Consider the following 21,901-nt stretch of genomic DNA (forward strand, 5'->3'; position numbering starts at 1 on the left):
GGTGAATCGGGAAGTAACACAAAAAAAAAACAATATTTTATTTACAAACACGTGTATTGCACGAGCAACTAGTTTATTGTGCACCGAATGCGTGCAAGACATTTTGTCACAAAATTTAAGTGTTAATTTAACATTTTAACTGTTTCCTTAAAAGTTTTACATCTATTACCATGGAAAATTTACGAACAACAATAATAAATTTTTAAAGGAAGAACAAAATAATCTATCTATCAAAATAAATAAATTTGGGATTACCACCAATTAGGCAACTACCAAGGTTTCCATCCCCTCAAAAAAAAACTGCCAAAGGTTTCCATTTTTTTATTCCCATTGATTAAAAAAGAAATTAAAATATTCCCAAAGGCCGCATCTATATTTCTCAAAAGTCATAACAATCGTTTATCTCGCGAACAATCCAATCAATACCTTTCCCCCCTTCGATCGACTTGCGAAATCATTTCCGCCCCCTAACTTAATCGGAACCCTAGATTTTCTACCCGGCCATGGCGACCGATTCCCAAGATTCTCACCGCAAGCACAGCCGCTCTCTCACCGATGATGATTCACCGGAAAAATCCAAGCGCCACAAGCACCGCCACCATCGCCGCCATCGTCATCACCACCGCCGCAGCTCCAAGCACAAAAAAGATGAAATCAAGGCAGAAAACGTCGAGGAAGTAGCGGAGGAGGTGACCAAGCCGCCTCATCTTGTCGATTATGATATGGAGGAAGGTGAGATAGTTGACGATGAAGGTGGTGTTGTTGCCGAAGCTGAAAAGAAGGTTGGTTCGGATGTCGAATCAGGTGAATTTAAGGCTGGAGATGATTCTTTCATGGTGTGTTCTGATTTTCCCTCTTTTAATTTTTCCTGCTTAATAAATTGAAGTTACTCCTTGATTATGCTAATAATTAGAGTTTAATGTGAAAAATAAATTGAATTCAGGACTTGGATTGTTTTTATGAGCTGACCCAATTTAGAATTTGTGATATAGATTTCATTTAGTATATACATTGGATTTGATTAATGGGGCATCCTAGAGGCGACTACGTAAAAAGACCGCCTGCCTTCTAATAGGGTGAATCATGAATCCAGAAGCCAATGGTTGTCACTTGTCAGTGCGGAATTAAGTTGTAAGACCTAGTTACATGTTATTATTGCACAGTTTCTGTAGGATGTCGCATTTTTCATTTTGAGTATTTATTTTAATGCTTGATTTTCCTTTTTGAGTCTTGCTTAGCTTTTTCCGGTTCCTTGTGCCTCAGAATGTTGATGCTGCTGTAGAAAGTCCTGGAAGCAATCATATTGTGACGAGAAATGATAAGAGCAGGAATTCTACTAAGTATTTGAAGTCACCCAGAAGTGATCATAGTGGCAGTGAGAGTGAGGAAGATGGTATCTGCTCTCATCACGACGAATTTCCAGTGTTGGAGAGGGTGGCTAATGGTGATCATGTTAGTAGGTCGAGTAAGGGAGAATCTAAGTCAGGTACAAGACACATGTCTCCTTTAAAAGAACGCAGCAAGGAAAGAGACAAGCATAGGTCCGGCAGTAAACAACAGATCCTGGAATCAATGGAGTTGGATGAAGATGACCTTGGAGGTAGAAGAAATTCCTATTCTCATAAGGTCAGGGAGGTCCGTCGCGAATCAACATACCGTTCTCCCTCTCATGGACGGTACCATTTAGAGATTAGTGACAAGAGCAGGTCCGTGTCTCCTGACCGAACTAGGGAAAGAGAGAATTCACAGAGCATTGTGCACGAGAGGTATTCAAAAACTAAGCATCGTCATGAAAGGGATGAAAGGCTTTGTGACAATGGCAGCGTTGGTTATGAGGTGGATGAAGAAAAGGATAGTCGTGCAGGTACATATTACAGAGCTAATGGTGGAGAGAAAGCCAAGGATAAAGGAGGTGAGAGAAGTTCCATCTATAACAGGTCTACTTTGCGTGACGGAAAGCATGAGGATGGTGATTCTAGAGACATAGAGACAGAGGAGAAGATGTACCAGGATAAGGAACAGTTGGATAGAGAGCGAACTAGAGAGAGGAGTGAAAGGGATCGCAATAGGGATTGGGTAAATGAACGAGATAGGATCCGGAGCAGGGACCATAAACTGGAGAAGGATTCTGTTAGGGCCAGGGAGATTCCAAGAGAGACAAAGACTGATGTTGACTGGAATAGAGATCGTGGTGGGAGTAGGGATAGGGATTATGAAAGGGAAAGAGGGAGTAGGGATAGGGATTATGAAAGGGAAAGAGGGAGTAGGGATAGGGATTATGAAAGGGAAAGAAGAAGGGAGAAAGATCGTGAAAGGAGCCGAGACAGGAACCTAGAAAAGGAACGGAGGAGAGATGATAGCATATCCATGTACAAAGATAGAGAATGGGACAGGTCTCGAAAGTTGGAGAATGATAGGGGAAGAGACAAATATAGTCACAGAGATAGACATAGAGACAAGGCTAGGGATGATGAGAGTGATAGGAGTAGAAGGTACCATAAATATGATGATCGTGATGATGTTTATGGTACTCGGGATAGGCGCTGTGGTTATGATGAAGCAGAATGTTTCCAGGACAGAAAGTTGAAACATGACTCAGATATAGCTCAGTCCTCTAAGGATGATTCTCTGAAGTATAACAATGATGGAATAAACGGGTATATCTTTCTCGTTCAAGAGCTTCTATCTTTCATGTTTGAGTTTCAGCATTTATATATTTTTGCATTGTATTGAATACTGATTCATTAGTTTGCCTGTCAGGGATGATGATGACAAAAAGGAGTATCAGGATATGCTGGAGTTGAAGACTGCAGAGCATGAAGAGGATGATATAGAAAAAATAAAGGAGGAGAGTAGAAGGCGAAGAGAAGCTATTCTTCAAAAATATAAAGCTAAATCGTTGCAGCAGCAGCAGGCTGTGCATCAAGTCCTCAAAGGTGTGTTCTGTTTTCTTGATTTTGATTTGTGGAATTTTGTAGTAACTAGTGTTTCTTGTTGTTTATGGGATGCTTTAGTGTGTTCAAATGATCTTTAGTATCTCAAGCAGCGTTGCCACCTGCTAGGTAGCTGGTACAGTTTGTTGTGCAATCTAAGTATTGATTAACATGCTGAAAGATTTGAGTTGCTTTTCTCATAGCAGCTCCCTTTTTTCACCCTTGGCTTGAAGTACCATCTTTAGGATAGAGCTTACCGAAACCGGAAGAGGAATGAGATGAAGTAATTCTTTTTATTGCGAACTGTCTAAAGCCACTTGGGTTGCACACTTGCACTAGCATTATTTTATATGGAGGCAACATAGTTGCCTAGTTGTCTAATCATAGTGATTAGCTGCGCACCTAGTTTTTCTGGTGTGATATAAGACTGGAAACTGTATCATGTTGTGTTTTTCGTACCTGCAATCAAGTAAATTGGTGATAGCTTCTCTAGTATTAAATTTGAAATCACCAGTACTTGTTTCCAATGCTAGTAGTATTTGTTTGAATAGTTTGTCTTTGTTCTTAAGGTGTATTTTTTGTCTAGCATTTCAAGCCCGTATACATTTTCCTTGTTTTGCTAATAATTTGCTTTCATTTTCTGCAATTACTTCCCTGGTCAATTTTATTTTGCGTGGAGGGCCTTAATCTTCGCCTTACATTATGTGCAGTATCAAATGAGGAGCTGGCAGAACAGCCTTCTCAAAAGTTGGCTCCTGCAAGTGCTGGTCAACAAGAAAATAGTGATGTCAAGCGTGATGGTAAAGATGCTTTTGTAGTTGGGACACCGGGGATATCTGCTGCGGGAAATGATTTAACTGCTGCAGAAAGGAGTACTGTTGTTCTTGGGGAGGGCTCTCCTAAGGTATTGTTCTTGTTCTTTTTGGTAGTTGGTCTTATTTCCTCAACACTTCACGTAATGTTGCCCTTGCATTTGTAGCGTGTTGTTTTCTCTCATCTTTTGCTTGCTCAAATTCAATTGATCCACGTCTATTGTCGTAATTACATAACAAAGGACTGCTGCAGGGGATTATAAGGAGGGTCTGAAGGATTTTATTTTGTCAGACCATGTGTTAGTTAGACAAAATGTTTTTAAGTTACCAAAAATAGGTAAGAAGTTATCCTTCCAGTGATCTTGGAGAAGAAAAAATGAATAATCTTGTAGATGTCTAAGTTTGTCCGAGAGTCTAGACCTTAGTTTTAAAAAGCGCGAAGCGCACAAGGGCCCTGGAGCCTAAGCGCAAAGCGCGGGCTTTTCGTAGGCGAAGCGCACCTTAAGTGCCAAAGACCTATAAAATCATTTCTACAACATATTTTTTACTTAAAACAACATGATAATTATATTATAAATGTATAAATTAACAAAGGGAAACATAATTCATTACTAGAGACCAAACCGGAATACCTCTAAGAGGCTAAAGTACTAACCACAGACTTAGAGTAAGTTACAGGCTCACAAAGTCACAAACCAACCTAAAACAAATAAGTAAAAAAACTAGAAAAGGAAAATAAAATAAACTCGGTTGTTCAAGATTATTAGGTACGCTCCTAAGCTTCTAGAACATATATCATCCTAAGCATCATATCCGTCCTAATATTAAAAGACAGTGCACCCTGTATATCGCTACGCTCTTCCTCTCTGGCGCGCTCCCAGCCGCGCCCCTAGTCGCCCCGCGCTTTAAGCGCTTTTAAAAACTAAGGTCTAGACTCTAGACTCAACTCACTCAAGATACTTCAATCATTTTGGGGTCTATTCTCTTAAGAGTACGTAATAAAATCTATTTCAACATATTGTCAAAGGAAAAATTAATGAAGTTTAATAGATCCTAGAGAAGGCGTGTTGGTGATATGCTGATAATCTGGTATAGTATACCTTAAATTGCTGAATTCTTTGTGAGATATGTATTGCGCGCTTGAAGTACAAATGTGACCTAGACATATATTGTTCGAGATTAGCAATGCCTTTATGCTTCGATGTGCGGATTGGTATGCATCTTGTGGAAATGGAAGTTATATCAAGCATGTTGTTGATCGTATCCGTGCTAATGACGAATTATCGTCCTAATTCATCTATCTAGCTTATGCTTGATTTATTTTTTTATTTTATTTTGTGCAGAGTGAAAGGTCAAATGATATGTTCTGTGATGATATATTCGGAGATTCTCCTGCCGGAATTCGTAAGATGGTATGTGTGCTTGTTTAATTTTCCTTTTCCCCTTTAAAATTTCATCTGAATTGTGACTTTCTATATTTTGTAGAGTTTGTTTTGGTGGATAAATTTTATTGTTTGTAATGTTGGCAACATTTATTTCATTCCTATGGACCTTGAAGGTGGTTTAGTGGAGCGAAACAAATTTGATCAGCAACTGTGTTATTTGTGGAAGCTGTGACAGGGACACTTACAACGGTGTTATTTTCTTCCTGTCATAGCTACCCTCTCAACAGTATTATTTTCTTGACTATTCATTTTATATGCCTGCTTTTTTGTTAAAACATAATTACAAATGATACATGCAAAATCCCTTACTGCTCTCGCTGAGATTTTTGTGAAACTGTGTTTTGTGGTGAAGTTGTCACGGTTGGGAGCGAATGATTTATTTGTTATTTTGTGTTACTGAACATGTTGGTACTTTCTGGAATTTTTATGTGCTTTTTGAATTGACGACTCATGTTTTTTCATTGACTTGACAGGGTAAGGGAGATGGCCTGCCTTTTGAACAGAGTGGTCTTCATGATAATTGGGATGATCCAGAGGGATATTATAGTAAGTCTGATGATCCAGAGGGACAGTTGTGTTCAGGTTTTTAAATGTTAGCTGATTCCTGTTATATGCGGGTATTTTATCTTATTCATTGTTTATTTTGGCATCTGGAATTGATAGTAAAATGTTAAGATATGCAGTTTCTAGTTCTCTACTTACCAGAGAGTTTCAGTTGTGAGCATTTATTCTGCCTTCGCTTTCAAGTCGAATTTGGTTGATGATTTTAGGAGTTAGGTTATGTGTTGGGAAGTTGTGTACGATGAAGATCTCTTGTGTTGAGAGTTTTCGGAAAAGAACACCGAGTTTGTCATGTTCTAATGTTTGTAGACTTTTTAGAGTAGAATATTTCTGATGTTTTCAAATGAGGCTTCTGATTGCGTTTTCTGTTGACTATGGACCCTTTTGAACAGGGAACTGCTGTCTTGTAGTTGTCACTTGTTATCTACTGTCTTTGTGGGAGATGTAGCCTGCTAGCCTCTTCTTAACAATCAAGAGTTTTTATAGCAGTTAGTTTCTTTTTGTGCTTCTCCCCTGTCTAGGGCATGCTAACTTAAAACTTTTTTTCTGTTAATTTTCTGCTCTTCTTGATTTGTTTTCTATTTATTCCTTAAGGTTTTCGGTTTGGGGAAGTACTTGATGGTCGCTATGAAATCACAGCAGCACATGGTAAAGGTGTATTCTCAACTGTTGTTCGGGCAAAGGATCTTAAAGCTGGAATTGGAGATCCAGAGGAAGTGGCTATCAAAATTATACGAAACAATGAAACTATGTTAGTAACTTTAGCTGCATAACTCTGGCGATTGTAGCATCGTTTTTGTGACTCAACTAACTCATTGGTGCTCTTCATTTCTTATGTAGGTTTAAAGCAGGGACCGAAGAGTTGGGGATTTTGAGGAGGCTTGTTGATGCAGATAAAGATGATCGGCGTCACTGTGTTCGCTATCTTACAAATTTCCATTATCGAAATCATCTTTGTATAGTATTTGAATCCCTTCATATGAATCTGCGTGAGGTTCTAAAGAAGTTTGGTCGTAATATTGGCCTTAAGCTTACTGCTGTGAGAACCTATGCCAAGCAACTATTTATTGCGTTGAAGCATCTCAGAAACTGCAAAGTTCTACATTGTGACATAAAACCGGATAACATGCTGGTAATTTTTTGAATTTGATTATTGTCCCATTTTTTCTAAACAAATGTCAGTTTATTCTAATCTGTTTATCTTCGGAGTTACTTAGGTAAATGATACTAAAAATGTGCTGAAGCTTTGTGATTTTGGAAATGCAATGCTGGCTGGTAAAAATGAAATCACGCCGTACCTTGTGAGCCGTTTTTATCGCGCACCTGAGATAAGTAAGTTATCAAATTTCAGTTTTTACAAGTCATTGTTATGAAAAATTGAAAACTGATATGATACTTGATTACTTGATATTGCTTTCCCTGTTTATGTTAAGTGCTGTATATTTTTTCTGTGCAGTTCTTGGCTTGCCCTATGATCATCCCATGGACATTTGGTCAGTTGGCTGTTGTTTATACGAGTTATATACTGGAAAAGTTCTTTTTCCAGGTCCCTCAAACAATGAGATGCTTCGTCTTCACATGGAATTGAAGGGTCCTTTCCCAAAGAAGATGCTTCGCAAGGTACGCACTATGGATGCCTTATTAATGAAATTAAGCATTGATAAAGTTCCCATGATAAGTTACATTTAGGAGGACGCTGGCTTTTGAGAATGTTATTTATTTATCTTTTAATAATAATATGATTCTGTCTTGATGTTGTCTGCTTTTTGCAGGGAGCTTTCCTTGAACAGCATTTTGACCAGGATTTAAATTTTCTTGCCACAGAAGAAGATCCTGTCACTAAGAAGGTAGGATAATAAGATCAATGATTATAGAGTATTACAAATGAACAAAGCTGCAGGACTTGTTTTATTAACTCAAGTTTTGAATGTGATTTGTGCAGACTATTAGGAAGCTGATTGTTAATATTAAGCCAAAAGATGTTGGTAACATCATTAAAGGTTCTCCAGGCGAAGATTCAAAAATGTTAGCCAACTTCAAGGATCTGCTGGATAAAATGTTTGTCCTAGATCCAGATAAAAGACTAACTGTCTCACAAGCTTTAAATCACCCATTTATTACGGGCAAGTGAATTCAGATGCTGATTTTCTGAGTCCAGAAATGCTGTAGCACTAGATTTTTGTACATTCCAGTCTTAGTTTATATCAGACTCTAATCATTGGGAATTTATCTGTCTATCTTTTCTGCACTACTGTGGGCCTGATATTGAGGGAGATTGCTTCTGGCGTCATTCAAGTTGGACTCAGAAGGCTGATATCTGTTGGGGATCACTTACTGGCAATTCTCAATGGATTGTGTTCTGTTTCTATTGTAAGACAACTCGCCAAAGGCGTTTCTATTTATTGTAATCATTTTTGATAGCTTCTTGTGCAAAAGTACATCAGGTTTATCACATTTCTCCGTTTACATTTTCCTTGTGAGATGAGTATATCTTCTTGTACTTTACCTTGGTCTGTTTTTCGTATTCACACTGGATAAATGTTGCTCAAATGTGGAGCTTAATTGCTTATGATAGTTATCCTTCTTAAGCCAATGTACTGTCTGCTTTCTTCATTGGTTTCTTCAATGAAAGTATCCGATGCTTTATTACATCGGTGTTCCTCATATTATTATCTTAACTTCTTACTTATTGTTCTTATTATATACATATCTTATCTAGTACTTTTATTCCAATACTATTGTTTCTTTTTGCCTGGAGATTCTAATATTGCTTTTCATTCAGGAAACTTCCAGTTCTTTGGGGCAACCTCCAGTCTCTATATGCCTCGAAGGCACCCTGGAGAAGGTATCTTTGTTGTTTACTGGGGTTATAAACCCTTATTAGTTTGACATATGACCTATTCGTGAATTACCCTTGTAAATAAAACTGTCAATTAAAGTTTCCATTGCTGGACAATTATTTTTTGATGGCTTTGTATGCCTAACCTCCCAAAAATAGCTTATCTGATTTTTTTTATATAGTTGAGCGCAATTACTCATTATGTAACAATACCATTTTTTTGGTTTTTTCTATGTCTTCTCCTATTATTTTGTTTTCTTATTCTTTTTATTCCTCATGTCTTAATTGTTCTAATGAATGTGTTACATCTGCTCTATGCTCGGTTGTTGTGGAAGCTTTGGCTCTGGAGCTTGGGTATGTCTGGTGCTGCTTCTCATGAAAATTATATCAGTGAGTTCTGGAGTTTGTATGTTTATTTTCAGTAGATTATGTTGAGAATTACTATAAGTAAGCTCTTAACGTATTAAACTCGTTTTTTTTTTCTTAGGAGAATTTCCCAAGCTACTGGAGCTCCATGTAAGTTTCCTCTTTATATGCAACCCCTATCTATCTTCTTGTTTTATGAGTTCTTGTTAGCTTGTATGCCGCAAGTCTCTTGGTTATATGTCAAAACTTCCGTGCTCTTATCCTTTGCTGATCTACCACATGTTAGTACGTTAACTACGTCTATGAGATCGCACAATGGTAGTACTGAACTTAATTGATGATTAAGAATACTTTGTAGCCGTTGATATCTTCTGTTATTATTCCCGGAAATAAATAGCAGATGTAAGCTATATATGCAGCTTCCCGTATGCTAGTGGATGAAAGTGCTCCTTTTTTTAGCATCTTCGTTGACATGAACACTTGCATTGAAATATTTAGCATGACTACTCAAATTATTGTTTGGCCTGTGACACTTGAGGCTAGCTTTTGATTGTTCTGTAGGAGGTTAACATTGTTCTAGCAAGACTGGCCTTAGACAGAGAGATTGGGTAGCTTTTTTGTATTTCTTTGAATTCCATCTAACTGTGCAATATTTCCTCCGTTGAAGGGTAAAATTTAGAAGAAAATACAAAAGAAAAAATGAATGTTTTGAAATCAAAGGGAGAAAAAATAATATTTATTCTTACCCTGCCGGCGTATTCCTTTCATAAATGAGTAATGACCGCTATAGAGTCATTATGTTACCTTTGGTCAGAATCACCATTTTTTGTTTATTGACGTTTTTACCTATGTTACTTTACTCTTCATTTCACCTCAAGGACGGATCCTAGACACTCGGCCATGGGTACGACTAGACCTGTCAAACGGGTCGGGTTGTAAAAAATTATTTTCGGGTTGAATTGGGTGGGTCACTTTCGGGTTTGAGTTTACAAATGCTTGTTCAAAACCCTGAACTTTCGGGTTCGGGTCGACCCAATGGGTTGAGAGATTTTAAAACGCGCATTATATTTTCATTAATTTAGGTGATAAATATACAAAATTTGGATACAAATTAACAAATTTTCCTACCCAAGTCTATATTTAGTCAAATTCAACCTTAAAATGGCGTATATTCAAATTAAAATCATATTACACACAACAATAGTAAAAACACCGTGTTTATTATGCTTAAATTTTCTCATAATTTCATTTATTACTATAAATACACTGATTTTCAATCGGTCGGGTCCAAAACGGGTTCGGTTGGGTTTTGACCCAATACTTTTCGGGTTGCTTGGGTTCGGATAAAATCGGGTTACGGGTCACAAAATCTTGTTCAACACTCAGTATTTACGAGTCGGTTTTCGGGTCGGGTCGATTTTTTACAGGTCTAGTACGGACACTTCATTTTCGACCGAAGCGCTGATTTTTTTTCACAAAATAGCCGAGTCGAACACTTGGCCCGCATGGGTCCCCGAGTCTGAGTAACGTAGCTTTTTACTATAACAGTATTTAGTGGTAGTAAGGCAATTAAAATCAGTAATAGGTATATTTTCTTTGAGGTGAATTCAACTTTGAGCTTTACTATCTTTCAGTTTCAGACTTTCAGCTATTGATTTTTTGTATATGAATATATTGCATTAATAGAGACCTCGTTCTATTTGTTTTAGATGTAAATAACTGTAGCCTGTAGGTTAGTGGATGATCGTGGCCTTAGTTTTAAGAAGCATACCTTAGGTGCAGAGGAGAGCCTAGAGCGCTGTTATACCTCCACCAAATAAGAGTGAGAGGAAAGAATGAATGATCCTCGGTTTCTCACTACAGAGAAAGAGATTGAGTGAAGAGAGAATCATAGCTGTGCATATAGCTATGAGCACAGACTTGGGACTTCTGTTTTCATGTTCAAATTCTTGCTGTCCGAAACCCTGGTGGAATTTTAGGAACTTAGTTTTATTTGGGATTTGCAATAAATCCAGACTGGATCATTGTAACTAAGGCTGGCAATCATGTGCCTATAAATAGTTGACCGATGTGAAAAAAAGAAAAGGCCTGGTTCAGGATTCATGAGCTTTTAATGGTGCAGGGACATAATTTTCACAGCTTCCTGTCTTATGAGGTCTATTCGTTCTTCCTCCCTTCCCCTTCTTCAGCAACTAACAATCTCAAGGGCTTGCTTCGATTAGGGGCATGTATTAAGTGGGTAATAAAATAAAATATTATGTTTGTAGTTTTAATAAATGTGTATCATGTGGTTCTCATAGGAGATGAGCACTAGATCCAGCTATTTCTTGTCATGTTATATATTGGATAACCTATATATCAAGGAGGTGACAAAGCCAAAACCACTCTGATCACTGTTCAAGCAAATTTTGGAGCAAGTGGTGGAAAATGAAGATATATGGCTGAAGTGGAGTATCTTTCTGCGGAAAATTCTACACAGTGCCCTCCCTGTTAGAGAATGCCTGAATCAAAGAGGTATGAAAAGTGTGAAATATCAATGAGAATATGGAAGGCAAGTACTCTGGAGATTGGAATCGGTATTAAACTGAGACATCTTGCTACTTTTGACGATGAAGATGGTAGCGACTACACGAGAACTGTGGGAGTAACAACAGTCTCGTGTTAGACAGTCTCGGAGCTTTTTATGTGTTATCCAGTAGCTTATCGACCATCAATTGCATTAAATCAAAATTTATGGTTCGGAATAGTGTTTTTGAATTAGGGCTTCAGATTGGCAAAAACCTGGATGCAATTAAATTAGGGATTTTCCTTGAAATTATTTATAAAGCCTAGTTAACTTTAAAATTAAGGAAATTTGGCTTTTCATTTATAACATTGGAGTCGGATATGCTCATAAACCCCAATAGTGGTCGGGGCAGGCTGTGCTTGTGGATCTCCTTGCCTAAGTTCTACAGTTTAGCACAAGGTGTGCTTTGTAAAATTAAAGCTAATGTACGGAAAAGAAAAATGCAGGGAAGGGAAAGGAAAGGGAGGAAACTACCTTGTTTTGATAATAGGTTGGGCGAAGGAAAAGGAGGGAGATGGAGGGATCCGTTTTCCTTCCATATTTAATGAACACCATCCCTCCAAAGTATGAGTGATTTTGGAGAACATGAAGCTCACTTTCCCCTCTCCCTTCTCCTCTTTCCCTTCCATTTCCTTTATTTTGTTGTCCAAATATTTTTTTCATTTCTTTTGTTCGTTTTATTGTGGGAAACAATTTTCTCAAATGTCAAGTGTTTGCTAAGGTAAGTAGGTAATGTAGAGGTTATTGTTTTATCCCAGAACAAAGTTTCTACTTAAGGTGAGTTAATTCTCAGAAGTTACAATTTTATTTTTGGTCACTTTTACATCTAATCCTCAACTGTTTATAATTTTTTTATTTCCTATGAGTCCATTTAAGTTTAAATGATAAATTTCATTTTTGGTCACTTTTACATCGCACTTTTCATTTTATTTATTTATTTATTTAATTTCTTTATTGTCAACTATCTAACTTGCATCATTATTATCTATGTTTCCTTAATATTTGTGCGATCAACATTTGAATACGGAGAGTATTCTATATAAAAAAGTCATTTTTTAAAGTGTCTGTACTTTTTCTTTTAAGTTTATATATATATATAAATTATCTAGCATTTCTTATTATTAGTTGGCATGATTTGATTGACACTATTCTTACAAGCTACTTTGACTTTATTACGTGATTTAAACATTGTGTCGTCTAAAAGAAACGGGGGAGTTACATATCTCTCTTCTTGTGATCCATACTCACACTTATATTAATTTTTTTTCTATCTATCATGGTCACACGATTATAATAAACGATCCACTATCTTAATTAATCTAATATCCCACTTGTGTGTGAATTCATTCAACTAAAAGTTTCAAACTTCCAAGAAATATGTGTTAGTCAAAAAGTGATGCTTAAAATAAAAAAGGGTTGGGGTGAAAGAAAAAACACTCTCGAACTGAGCAAACATATGGTATTAAAAATCAATGGTGGGTTAATCGTTGAAATGATAAAGTAGGGCATGTTAAATATATTTTCATACCCACAAAGCTTAATTCGTGGACTATGGACAATTATGCACAATAAGTATGATGTATTAAAAGATATATGTGTATAAGAAAAAGAACATGACCTTGCGATAAAAAAACATTTGTTATTTCACTTTTTTGTTATAAAATAATAATTTATTATTGTACTTTTTATTTAAAGTATAAATAATAAATATATTCTGTTGTTTGTTATTTAAGGTAATGTTCTTTAATTATGTATTCGTGTTTTTGAGTTGCACCATGATCCACTTTTTAAATAGAGCAGCAAGGCCACATTGAAAATTCATTTTATATCCCACATAATCATATGTATTAAAAATCAACGGTGGGTTAGTCGTTGAAAAGATAAATTAGGGCATGATAAATTAGGGCATGTTAATTATATTTCATAACCACAAGGCCCCATCGGAAATTCATTTTTCCACATAAAATTCCAAAATCATGAAGCCACATTTATATATTTTCTACGTAGTATATGTATATCATTAGTGTAGTATTCGTGCAACATCAGAATTCGTAGATTCTTTATTTTAGGATTACTCCCTCCGTCCCTTAATACTCGCACCGGTTTGACCGGTGCGGAGTTTAAGACATTTGAATTGACTTATTAATTTAATGGGTGTTAGTTGATAGTGGGGTATTTTTTTAATATAGTTAGTGGAAAATGTGTAAGAGGTGGAGAGTGGTGAGTGGAGGTGTGAATTTTTAAATGATATTTTTGTAAGGAATAGGGTGTAGGTGGGGTTAGTAGTAAGTGTGAGAAATAATATAATATTGGTATAAATTTCCATTTATAGAAGCGGTGCAAGTATTAAGGGACGACCCGAAAAGGAAAGCGGTGCGAGTATTAGGGGACGGAGGGAGTATTTCTTAATGGATTTGGTCTACACCAAATTTATTGTGGACCATGTCTAAAAACAAAGTTAACAACTTGATTTTAATTTATTTTGACGGTTCATTAGAATTATTAGAAAAAGTATCAAATTGGTGTTGTTAGTGCAAGTTGTGCTTGAATAGTGTGATTTTAAGTTATAATTCTCTTTTAAAAATATAGGGTTACTTTGATTCAAAAAATGAATATCTACGAAAATGGTGTTTAACTTATTATAGTCACTGCGTAAACAATAAAGGTTATTATGTAGGTTCCCTAAAAAAAAAGGGTTACTATGTAAGTAAAATCGTACGTAAAAGGGGTGCGCTGTCTTGAAGATCGGCAACAGTGAGCTCCGAGAGTAAGGTAGTGTTCTCTTCACCTGAATTTCACTTATCTTATCTTATTAGCCATGAACTTATCTTATCTTATTGACCCTTATCTGATCTTATCTAATCTGATCCACCCTTATCTTATCTTATCTTATTGACTTTTATCTTATCTTATTAAAACTTATAGTATTACCTTATGTAATATTGACCTTATCTTATCTATTTTATCTTATCTTATTGGTCATGAACTTATCTATCTTATTTTATCTTATCTTATTGATTCTGAACTTATCTTATTTTATCTTATCTTATCTTATCTTATTAGACCTGAAATAAGTGAAAATAAGGTGAGGAGAATAGAGCCTAAACCGTTGGCTCTGGGTCTACAATTATATTATTGTGGATTAGGTACACGTAAGAATAATTCTTATTTAGTGTTTGTCTATTATACAAATAATCATTTTTGGGATGATCAATAATATTCACTTTCAGGCTCGATCGAGTAAGCTTAAAATTCAGATAGCTTGAAAACGGGAAAAAATAAAGACAAAAAATGATGACAAAGTCATTTCTGGTCGTCTGGTCGTTGTAACTAGAAGTGATCATTTGCGTACTTGGACGGGAATGGGTTAGGGCTGAGCCTAAGCTTACTTTTTTGTCCAATAAAACTATAATGAAAAAACGAGTCATTTTTCGTGGACTTGACTTCATGTCCATACCGCTTATTAAAAGGGTTGTGCTTGCGTGCAGGCTAATGGGAAAATATGCTTGTATATGTTTTTTTTTAATAAATCTAATTTAATATTTATGGTTTTAAAAACTATTTTGGTTAAAATGGCATCCATTTTTTATAAACGTTATAAATATAAATATTGAAGAGAACATTTTAATTCAATATTTAATCATGCATCATGCAAAAGTATGTTGAGAGGGAAGAAACCTTTGACCATGTGTCAAAAAAAGAAGGGAAGAGGGGCACAAGAGCTTAAATACTTTCGTACTCCAATTCCAATATAAGAAGAGGATGGCGAGGCGGATACCTTTTATGGTGGGGCTTACTAAATTCGCCTCATAAATACTCACCCGCCATATAATATCATAACTATCCCTTTCTATATTTATCCCTTTATATTTTTACCTTTCGGAGATTTCAGAAAGGTAAACATATGAAGGGTTACATATAGAGAGGGGTAGTTATGACATTTAATATGGCGGGTGAGTATTTCAGAGATTTCGAAAATGTGAAGATTGCGGAGAACCAGTTTGGATTTATGCATGGGAGATCGACTATTGAGGCCATTCATCTTATAAGGCAACTAATGGATAATTATCGGTATAAGAAGAAGGATTTACATATGGTTTTCATTGATCTAGAGAAGGCGCATGATAAAGTACCCATGGATATTCTTTGGTGGGCATTAAGTAGGGAATGAATTCCGAGCAAGTATATTGATATCATCAAGGACATGTATGAGGGAGTTAGCACGAGTGTGAGAACTAGTGTTGGTAAGATCGAAGAATTCTCCATTACGATTGGAGTGCATCAAGGTCTTGCACTTAGCCCGTTTCTTTTTGCTATAGTCATGGACGAATTGATGAGGTCAACTCAAATGGTATACCTTGGTGCATGATGTTTGGAGATGATATTGTGTTGATTGATGAAACAAAAGAAGGGGTGGAAAGTAAGTTGGAGTTATGGAGAAAAACTTTGGAATCTCAGGGTTTTAGGCTAAGTAAAAACAAGACGGAATATATGGAGTGTAAGTTTAGTGGATTCCACATGGCCGATTACCTTAGATGGAAAAATTATACAAAGGATCTGAAATATTTCGTTATATAGGATCTATTTTCCAGAAGGATGGATAATTAGATGGCGACGTGGCTCATAAAATCAAAGCAGGTTGGTTGAAGTGGAAGAGTGCCACAGGGTTCCTATGTGATCCAGGCATGCCCCAAAGATTGAAGGGAAAATCTCACCGCACGACATTCCATCGGCGTTGTTATACGACACTGAATGTTGGGCAGTGAAACATTGTCATGTGCATAAGATGAATGTGGCGGAGATGCACATGTTACGTTGGATGTGTGTGCATACAAGAAATGATCGTTTGAGGAATGCGATTATTAGGAAGAAAATAGGAGTTGCACCGATTGAGTTGAAAATGATGGAAAATCGTTTAAGATGGTTTGGGCATGTAAGCAGAAGAACAAGTAATGCCCCGGTTAGGAGGCTAGACGGGTGGCAAAGTGATAGAATTACAAGGGGTAGGGGAAGACCTAAGGAAATTTGGAGGAAGGTGATTGAGCGCTATATGAGTTTTCTTGAGATTCAGGAAAATATGGCGTTGGATAGGACATAATGGAGGGAGAGAATATACATTGATGACTTCATTTGACTTATACAACTTCCATTTTTGACTCTTCTTAATTTTACTTTTAATTATTTATTTATGTTATTTAATTATTATTAATGTTTTATTTTGAAATGCACTTATTTTACTTATTTATTTATTTTAAACTTTACTTATTTTTATTATCCCTTATAATATATATATATATCTTTCATTAATTCTACTTTCTCCCTCTTCTTTGTTTATTTTTTTAACTTTCTGCTCCTTTCTGGTTTGATTGGTGACAATGACGATCTCCTACGACGATTCATGTTAGTCGACCCCAAAATATTTATGGACTAAGGCTTTGTTGTTGTATTTTTACCTTTCCCCTTACTTTCACTTAGTCTCTTACCTCTAGCTTTATAACCCATCTTCAACCTTCCAACATTTTGGCAGCCACCACTTCAGCCGGACCTCCGTCCAAAATTCCGGCGACCAAAAATTTCAGCGAGCACTTTTTTCGGCAACGCAAATCTCCGGCGAATAGTGCATCGAAATTCTTACATGTACGAGTCATCCGGGGGAACATCTACGTCATCCCAAGAGGTAATTTTTCTTTTTGTCCGACAAAACTTACAAAGGCTTCTTCCTTTTAAGCTCGTACCATGGTAGGAGCTCAAACTGCAGAATTTTCTAATATGGAGGAAAATTAAAATGAAGAAGCCTGCATATCAATTCGATTTTATTTATTGGGAATTTGAAATTATTATTCTGGAAAATATTAGTTAGACTTTTACGTTTTGAGTTCGCACCATGGTGGAGACTTCTGTTGTTTGAGCTTCTACCATGGTGGAAACTTAAAACGAAAAAGTCTACACCATGGTGGAAGCTTAAAATGTAGAAGTCTCTATGCTAAAAAAATGTAATTATATTTTTTTATTTAATTAGTAATACTAAATACGAAATATTTTTGGTAATTAAGTGTTGAATTGGAATAATTATTCCGAAAAATAAATTAGTAAACTTCTATTGTTTAAGCTTCTACTATGGTGGAAGCTTAAGACGAAGAACTCTCTACCATGGCATGAACCTAAAACGCAAAGAAATGTAAATCTATTTTTATTTTATTAGTGATGTAAAATAATTTCTGTAATTTTGCCCTCCACATTTGAAAAATTATTCCAAAAAAAAATTAGTTAGTGTTTATCGTTTTGAGTTCTCGCCATGGTCTGGACTTATGTTATTTGAGCTTCTTAAAGGAAATAATGCCCTTGGTACAAGTATGCATTTAATGCTAAGTCTAATAAATGTGGTTCAGTATTAATTAACAAGTTAATAATGCAGTGAGATCAAGTGAACTGAATGCCTAGCTAGAGGCCGCTTTAGTTCAAGTGATATTAATAATATTAATCCACAACTTACTCTTGACTGAACACGTAGGGTCACACAAATAGTACATGAACGAATCAAGTATTTAAGTGAATATGTTATTCATTAAGTACTCCATTTATGATCATTCGGAAACGACGGATCTCGGTTCCAGTGGGAGCTGAAATCGTCAAAAGACAAAGTAAAGAATATTCCGAAAATGAAGATATTGTCGGAAACAGAAATATGGTTAATGACGGAAATATAAATATTATCTAAGTCATAGATGTTGCCCGAAACGAAGACATGAATCGTATCGGAAAATATTATCGGAAATATTTCCGGATTCGAAAATATTGCCGGAAAATATTACCAGAATCGGAAATATCGTCGGAAAAGGAAATTATTTCCCAAATCAGAAATATTAACGGAAACGTAAATATTTGTTCGAAACGGAAATGGATTCCGGAATCGGAAAACGAATCGGAAGCTCGACGAGCGACAAGCCGACAAGCGAGCCGGCCCATCGCTCGACAAGCAAAGGCCGACCGCATAGCGCTGAGCACGAAGTCCAGCGCTAGCGCCCAACCGATGGGTCTGGAAGCACAGTGGGCCGCCAAGCAAGCAAGGCAGCAACATCATAGCAGCCCGCCAAGCAAGCATGGCAGCGGCAGCGATGCAGCCCGCCAAGCATGCAAGCTTGCCAAGGTAAGGATGCAGAGCGCTAGGCCTCTGGCCAGCTACGGCTGTGGCTGGGCCTAGGAAGGCATGCGCACCAGCGTGGCCCATCGTGGCTGCGTTGGTTGCTTCGTCTTGGGCTCCAAGAAAAGTCCGATTACTTAGTTGCCAAGTAATGTTGGGGTTATGTAATCCTAGTCCTACTAGAATTGGTTTGATTAAGAGTTTAATTAATATTACAATTCTAATTGGATAAGAATTTTAATCTTAGTAGGGCCGGTAATTCTTTTCCTAGTAAGACTCAAACTCCTTATTTCCTACCCTATAAATATGAGGCTAGGCCCTCATAATTATACACATCACAAAATTGAAAATCATATTCTTTACTTACTTTGTGTTCAAGGGAGAACATAAAGTAGCCTAGCCTAAATACATAAAACCTTAAGTAAAATCCTAGTTGGTTGAACCTAATGCGGATCCGAACGTGCTGTGGACTTTCTACGGAGGGGCAACGTTTGGGGCTCTAGTGTTCTTGTTCGGTTCGGGAGCAGCTAGGGAAGGCACGCATCACATAGTATGTAACCTAAATTATGCTAATTGACTATGTGACAATTAATTTGGAGTCTGGCTTTATGGTTTTTACGCATGAATTATATTATTGTATTATTCATAACCTAACAGTGGTATCACGAGTCTCTAATTAATTCCATAATCAATTATAGTTAACATGAATTAAATTTTATAAATTTGCAATGAATTAAAGGGTGATTAATTTCGTGGATGTAATTGATTGCAATTCGTGCGATTATTTGATTATATGTTCGTAGGATATTTCGGCAGTTTTGTCAATAATGATCGAAATCTTATGTTTTTATAGTGAATTTCGCATGTAAACGACATTTTAAAATTTTGACAAAAATCAAAGATTTGATGCCGAACCCAGAATTCCCAAATTCGAAGCCTAACTATGACTTTTCGGAGGTTTTAGTTTTTCGAAAGCAAAATTTGTAATTTTATGATGTTAAATTAAATATTTGCGAATCTTGTATGTAAATCTTGAATCTATGATTGATCTACTGTGTATGTTTAATAATTTTAAGGTCTAATTTTGTTAATTATACAATCTAATTTGTAATTATAATTAATTTGTTGAATTTCAAATAATTTAGAATTTGTTTTGATTTTCATAATTAATTGATAATTTAATTAGCATCCTATGATAAAAACCACCATAAAATTTGTTAAAATTGAAATATTTTAAAATTTTATGACCTAGATTTTAATCCCTAAGAAAATATGTAATCGGAAATTAATTTGAATAATAAATTTTCGATTTTCGCCTAAATTTAGTGAAATTAATATGGATTATTAATTTGTCGTTAAATTTAAATATAATTTTTTTTGATTTTATGAATCGTTCACAATCTTGCACGCACGAAGTAATGAAAGCTAAGTGTTACCCTTAAGGGGTGTTGCAATAGTACGGGCGTGCGACGACGAGCAAGTACGAACGTGCACGCAAGGCCTCGGCCAGCCCTGTGCACGCGTGCAGTGAGCGATGAGGCGAAGGGCGAAGAGGCATGGCTGGCAAATCAAGCGCAAGCGAGTACTGCTCGCGCCAGCCCCTGCGATGGTTGTGCTCTCTCGACCAGCAACAAGCAAGTCATGGTCGCTGCACTTGTGCACGCAGCCCATGGGGCTCATGGGCGTTGTTGTGTCGCTTGCTTGGGCGAAGTGGGGCTTCGGTCTACGACCTTGCCTAGGCACGTTGGGTCGTTCGTTTAATTTTCAGTTGAATGTCACTTTTAATTACATTTCGTAATTTTAATTTTTCCCGGAATTTAATTTTGATTAATTTAATTATTACGGAGTATAAATTATTTTATAATTATTTTAATAAAATTAAAACCTTGGTAAAATTATAATTAATTAATGTTAATCAACTGAAAATAAAATAAAGAGATTTAAAATTATTTTATGTGAGCTTTAAATTTTAATTAAATTTGTAAGTTTCCGGTTGGACTAGGAAATACAATTTTATGTTTAAAATTTGTAAAGCATGTAAATTCTTGGTTTTAGTGGGAGCTTTTAGTCATTAAACTCTTGATTAGGTCTTTATTCCTTTAAGGTTAAAATAACTCGATTAGAACAAATAAGGTTGAATAATTTGTAGATTGTTGGAACCATTGATTAATTGCTGAAAATGTTTATGTGATGCATGATTTTTCTACTAACTTGCTATGTGGGCCATTCATTGATAAATGAATGGATGAATGACATATTGTAAATGTACTTTTTTGCAGGTTGTGGAAAGTGATTAGTATGACCCAAATAGGATAGTAAATATGGTATGCATACTATTAATTTGAATGTAAAATTGGTCTTATGCACCAAAGTTTTATATAAATATGGTCTGCGTACCATGAAATAGCTGTAATTAGTTTTAATTATAGCATATCCTATTTGAAGAAAATGACGCCTCCCATGGTGAAATTCAAGACGGAGTTTCCAATGCATTTTAAAGACGGAGTTTGAAGTTGAAGCTTCAAGATGAAGTCGGACCATACTAGGTCACATTTAAATCTTATGCATGTTTTAAGTTATTTATTGCTTTAAATGTGTCTTAATAATGCATGAGATTGTGGCTTGATTATGTTGCATGATTAAGGATTTTGGTTCACTTAAAATCTAACCAACATAGTAAGAGCCCTAAGTTCCAAACTTTAAAAAATGAGTTAAAATGTGCCATTCCAAAATAACTCTTACTTGGATAACCTTTACATCAATCTAGTAATAGTTTTCCGCCATAGAGAGGTGTTACTTATTGATTCTAAAGGGGCAAGGTACACAAATAATTGTGAGTACATGTTAGTTTTGGTAAAATTCAACGATATAAGTAAGGAGTCCTTTTATGTCGTGACAAATGGGATAGGTTTACCTAATAAGTTCTTAGACGTACCTACCAACCAAGAGTAGTTTCTAGACTATTAGAAAATGATTTGCTTACCTAAAATATTTTAGAATTGAGTCAAAATACATAATGTGCTTAATTCTTCAATGATTTAAGGATCTTGGATTTATTTTATTCACACCTGACGGAACACAAAAACTCGAATAAAATGCTTAATAAATTTTGAATTATGCATGTATGCTAGAATTTAAGTTTATTAAGAGAAAATATGAATGATTATTTATTTGTTTATTCTTTTCAATTGTAGTTTTAACTATGGCAAACAACAATCAAAACATCATCAAGGGTTTT

General features: G+C 35.9%; 1 protein-coding gene across 16 annotated transcripts; it reads left to right on the forward strand.

Moving 5' to 3' along the window:
• Positions 1 to 328: 328 nt before the first annotated feature.
• LOC110793490 (uncharacterized) lies at positions 329 to 21,069 on the forward strand. Of its 16 annotated transcripts, none has more exons than XR_008930794.1 (17): positions 329 to 836; positions 1,264 to 2,657; positions 2,761 to 2,936; positions 3,644 to 3,837; positions 5,089 to 5,157; positions 5,664 to 5,772; positions 6,346 to 6,502; positions 6,592 to 6,883; positions 6,969 to 7,083; positions 7,208 to 7,371; positions 7,524 to 7,598; positions 7,694 to 8,121; positions 8,534 to 8,596; positions 8,926 to 8,980; positions 9,078 to 9,106; positions 14,188 to 14,294; positions 20,943 to 21,069. XR_008930794.1 is itself a non-coding variant. In XM_021998369.2 (12 exons), exons 1-12 carry the CDS (start codon positions 504 to 506, stop codon positions 7,880 to 7,882), a joined length of 3,267 nt encoding a protein of 1,088 aa, XP_021854061.1. In that variant the 5' UTR covers positions 329 to 503; the 3' UTR covers positions 7,883 to 8,171. The 16 variants fall into 16 exon arrangements, 2 of the variants coding, with proteins under 2 accessions (XP_021854061.1, XP_021854062.1); XR_008930793.1 differs by having other exon boundaries at positions 14,200 to 14,294; XR_008930790.1 differs by having other exon boundaries at positions 8,534 to 8,980.
• Positions 21,070 to 21,901: the final 832 nt, after the last annotated feature.

Source organism: Spinacia oleracea, chromosome 3 (genome assembly GCF_020520425.1).
Source record: "Spinacia oleracea cultivar Varoflay chromosome 3, BTI_SOV_V1, whole genome shotgun sequence".
Taxonomy (NCBI): Eukaryota; Viridiplantae; Streptophyta; class Magnoliopsida; order Caryophyllales; family Amaranthaceae; genus Spinacia; species Spinacia oleracea.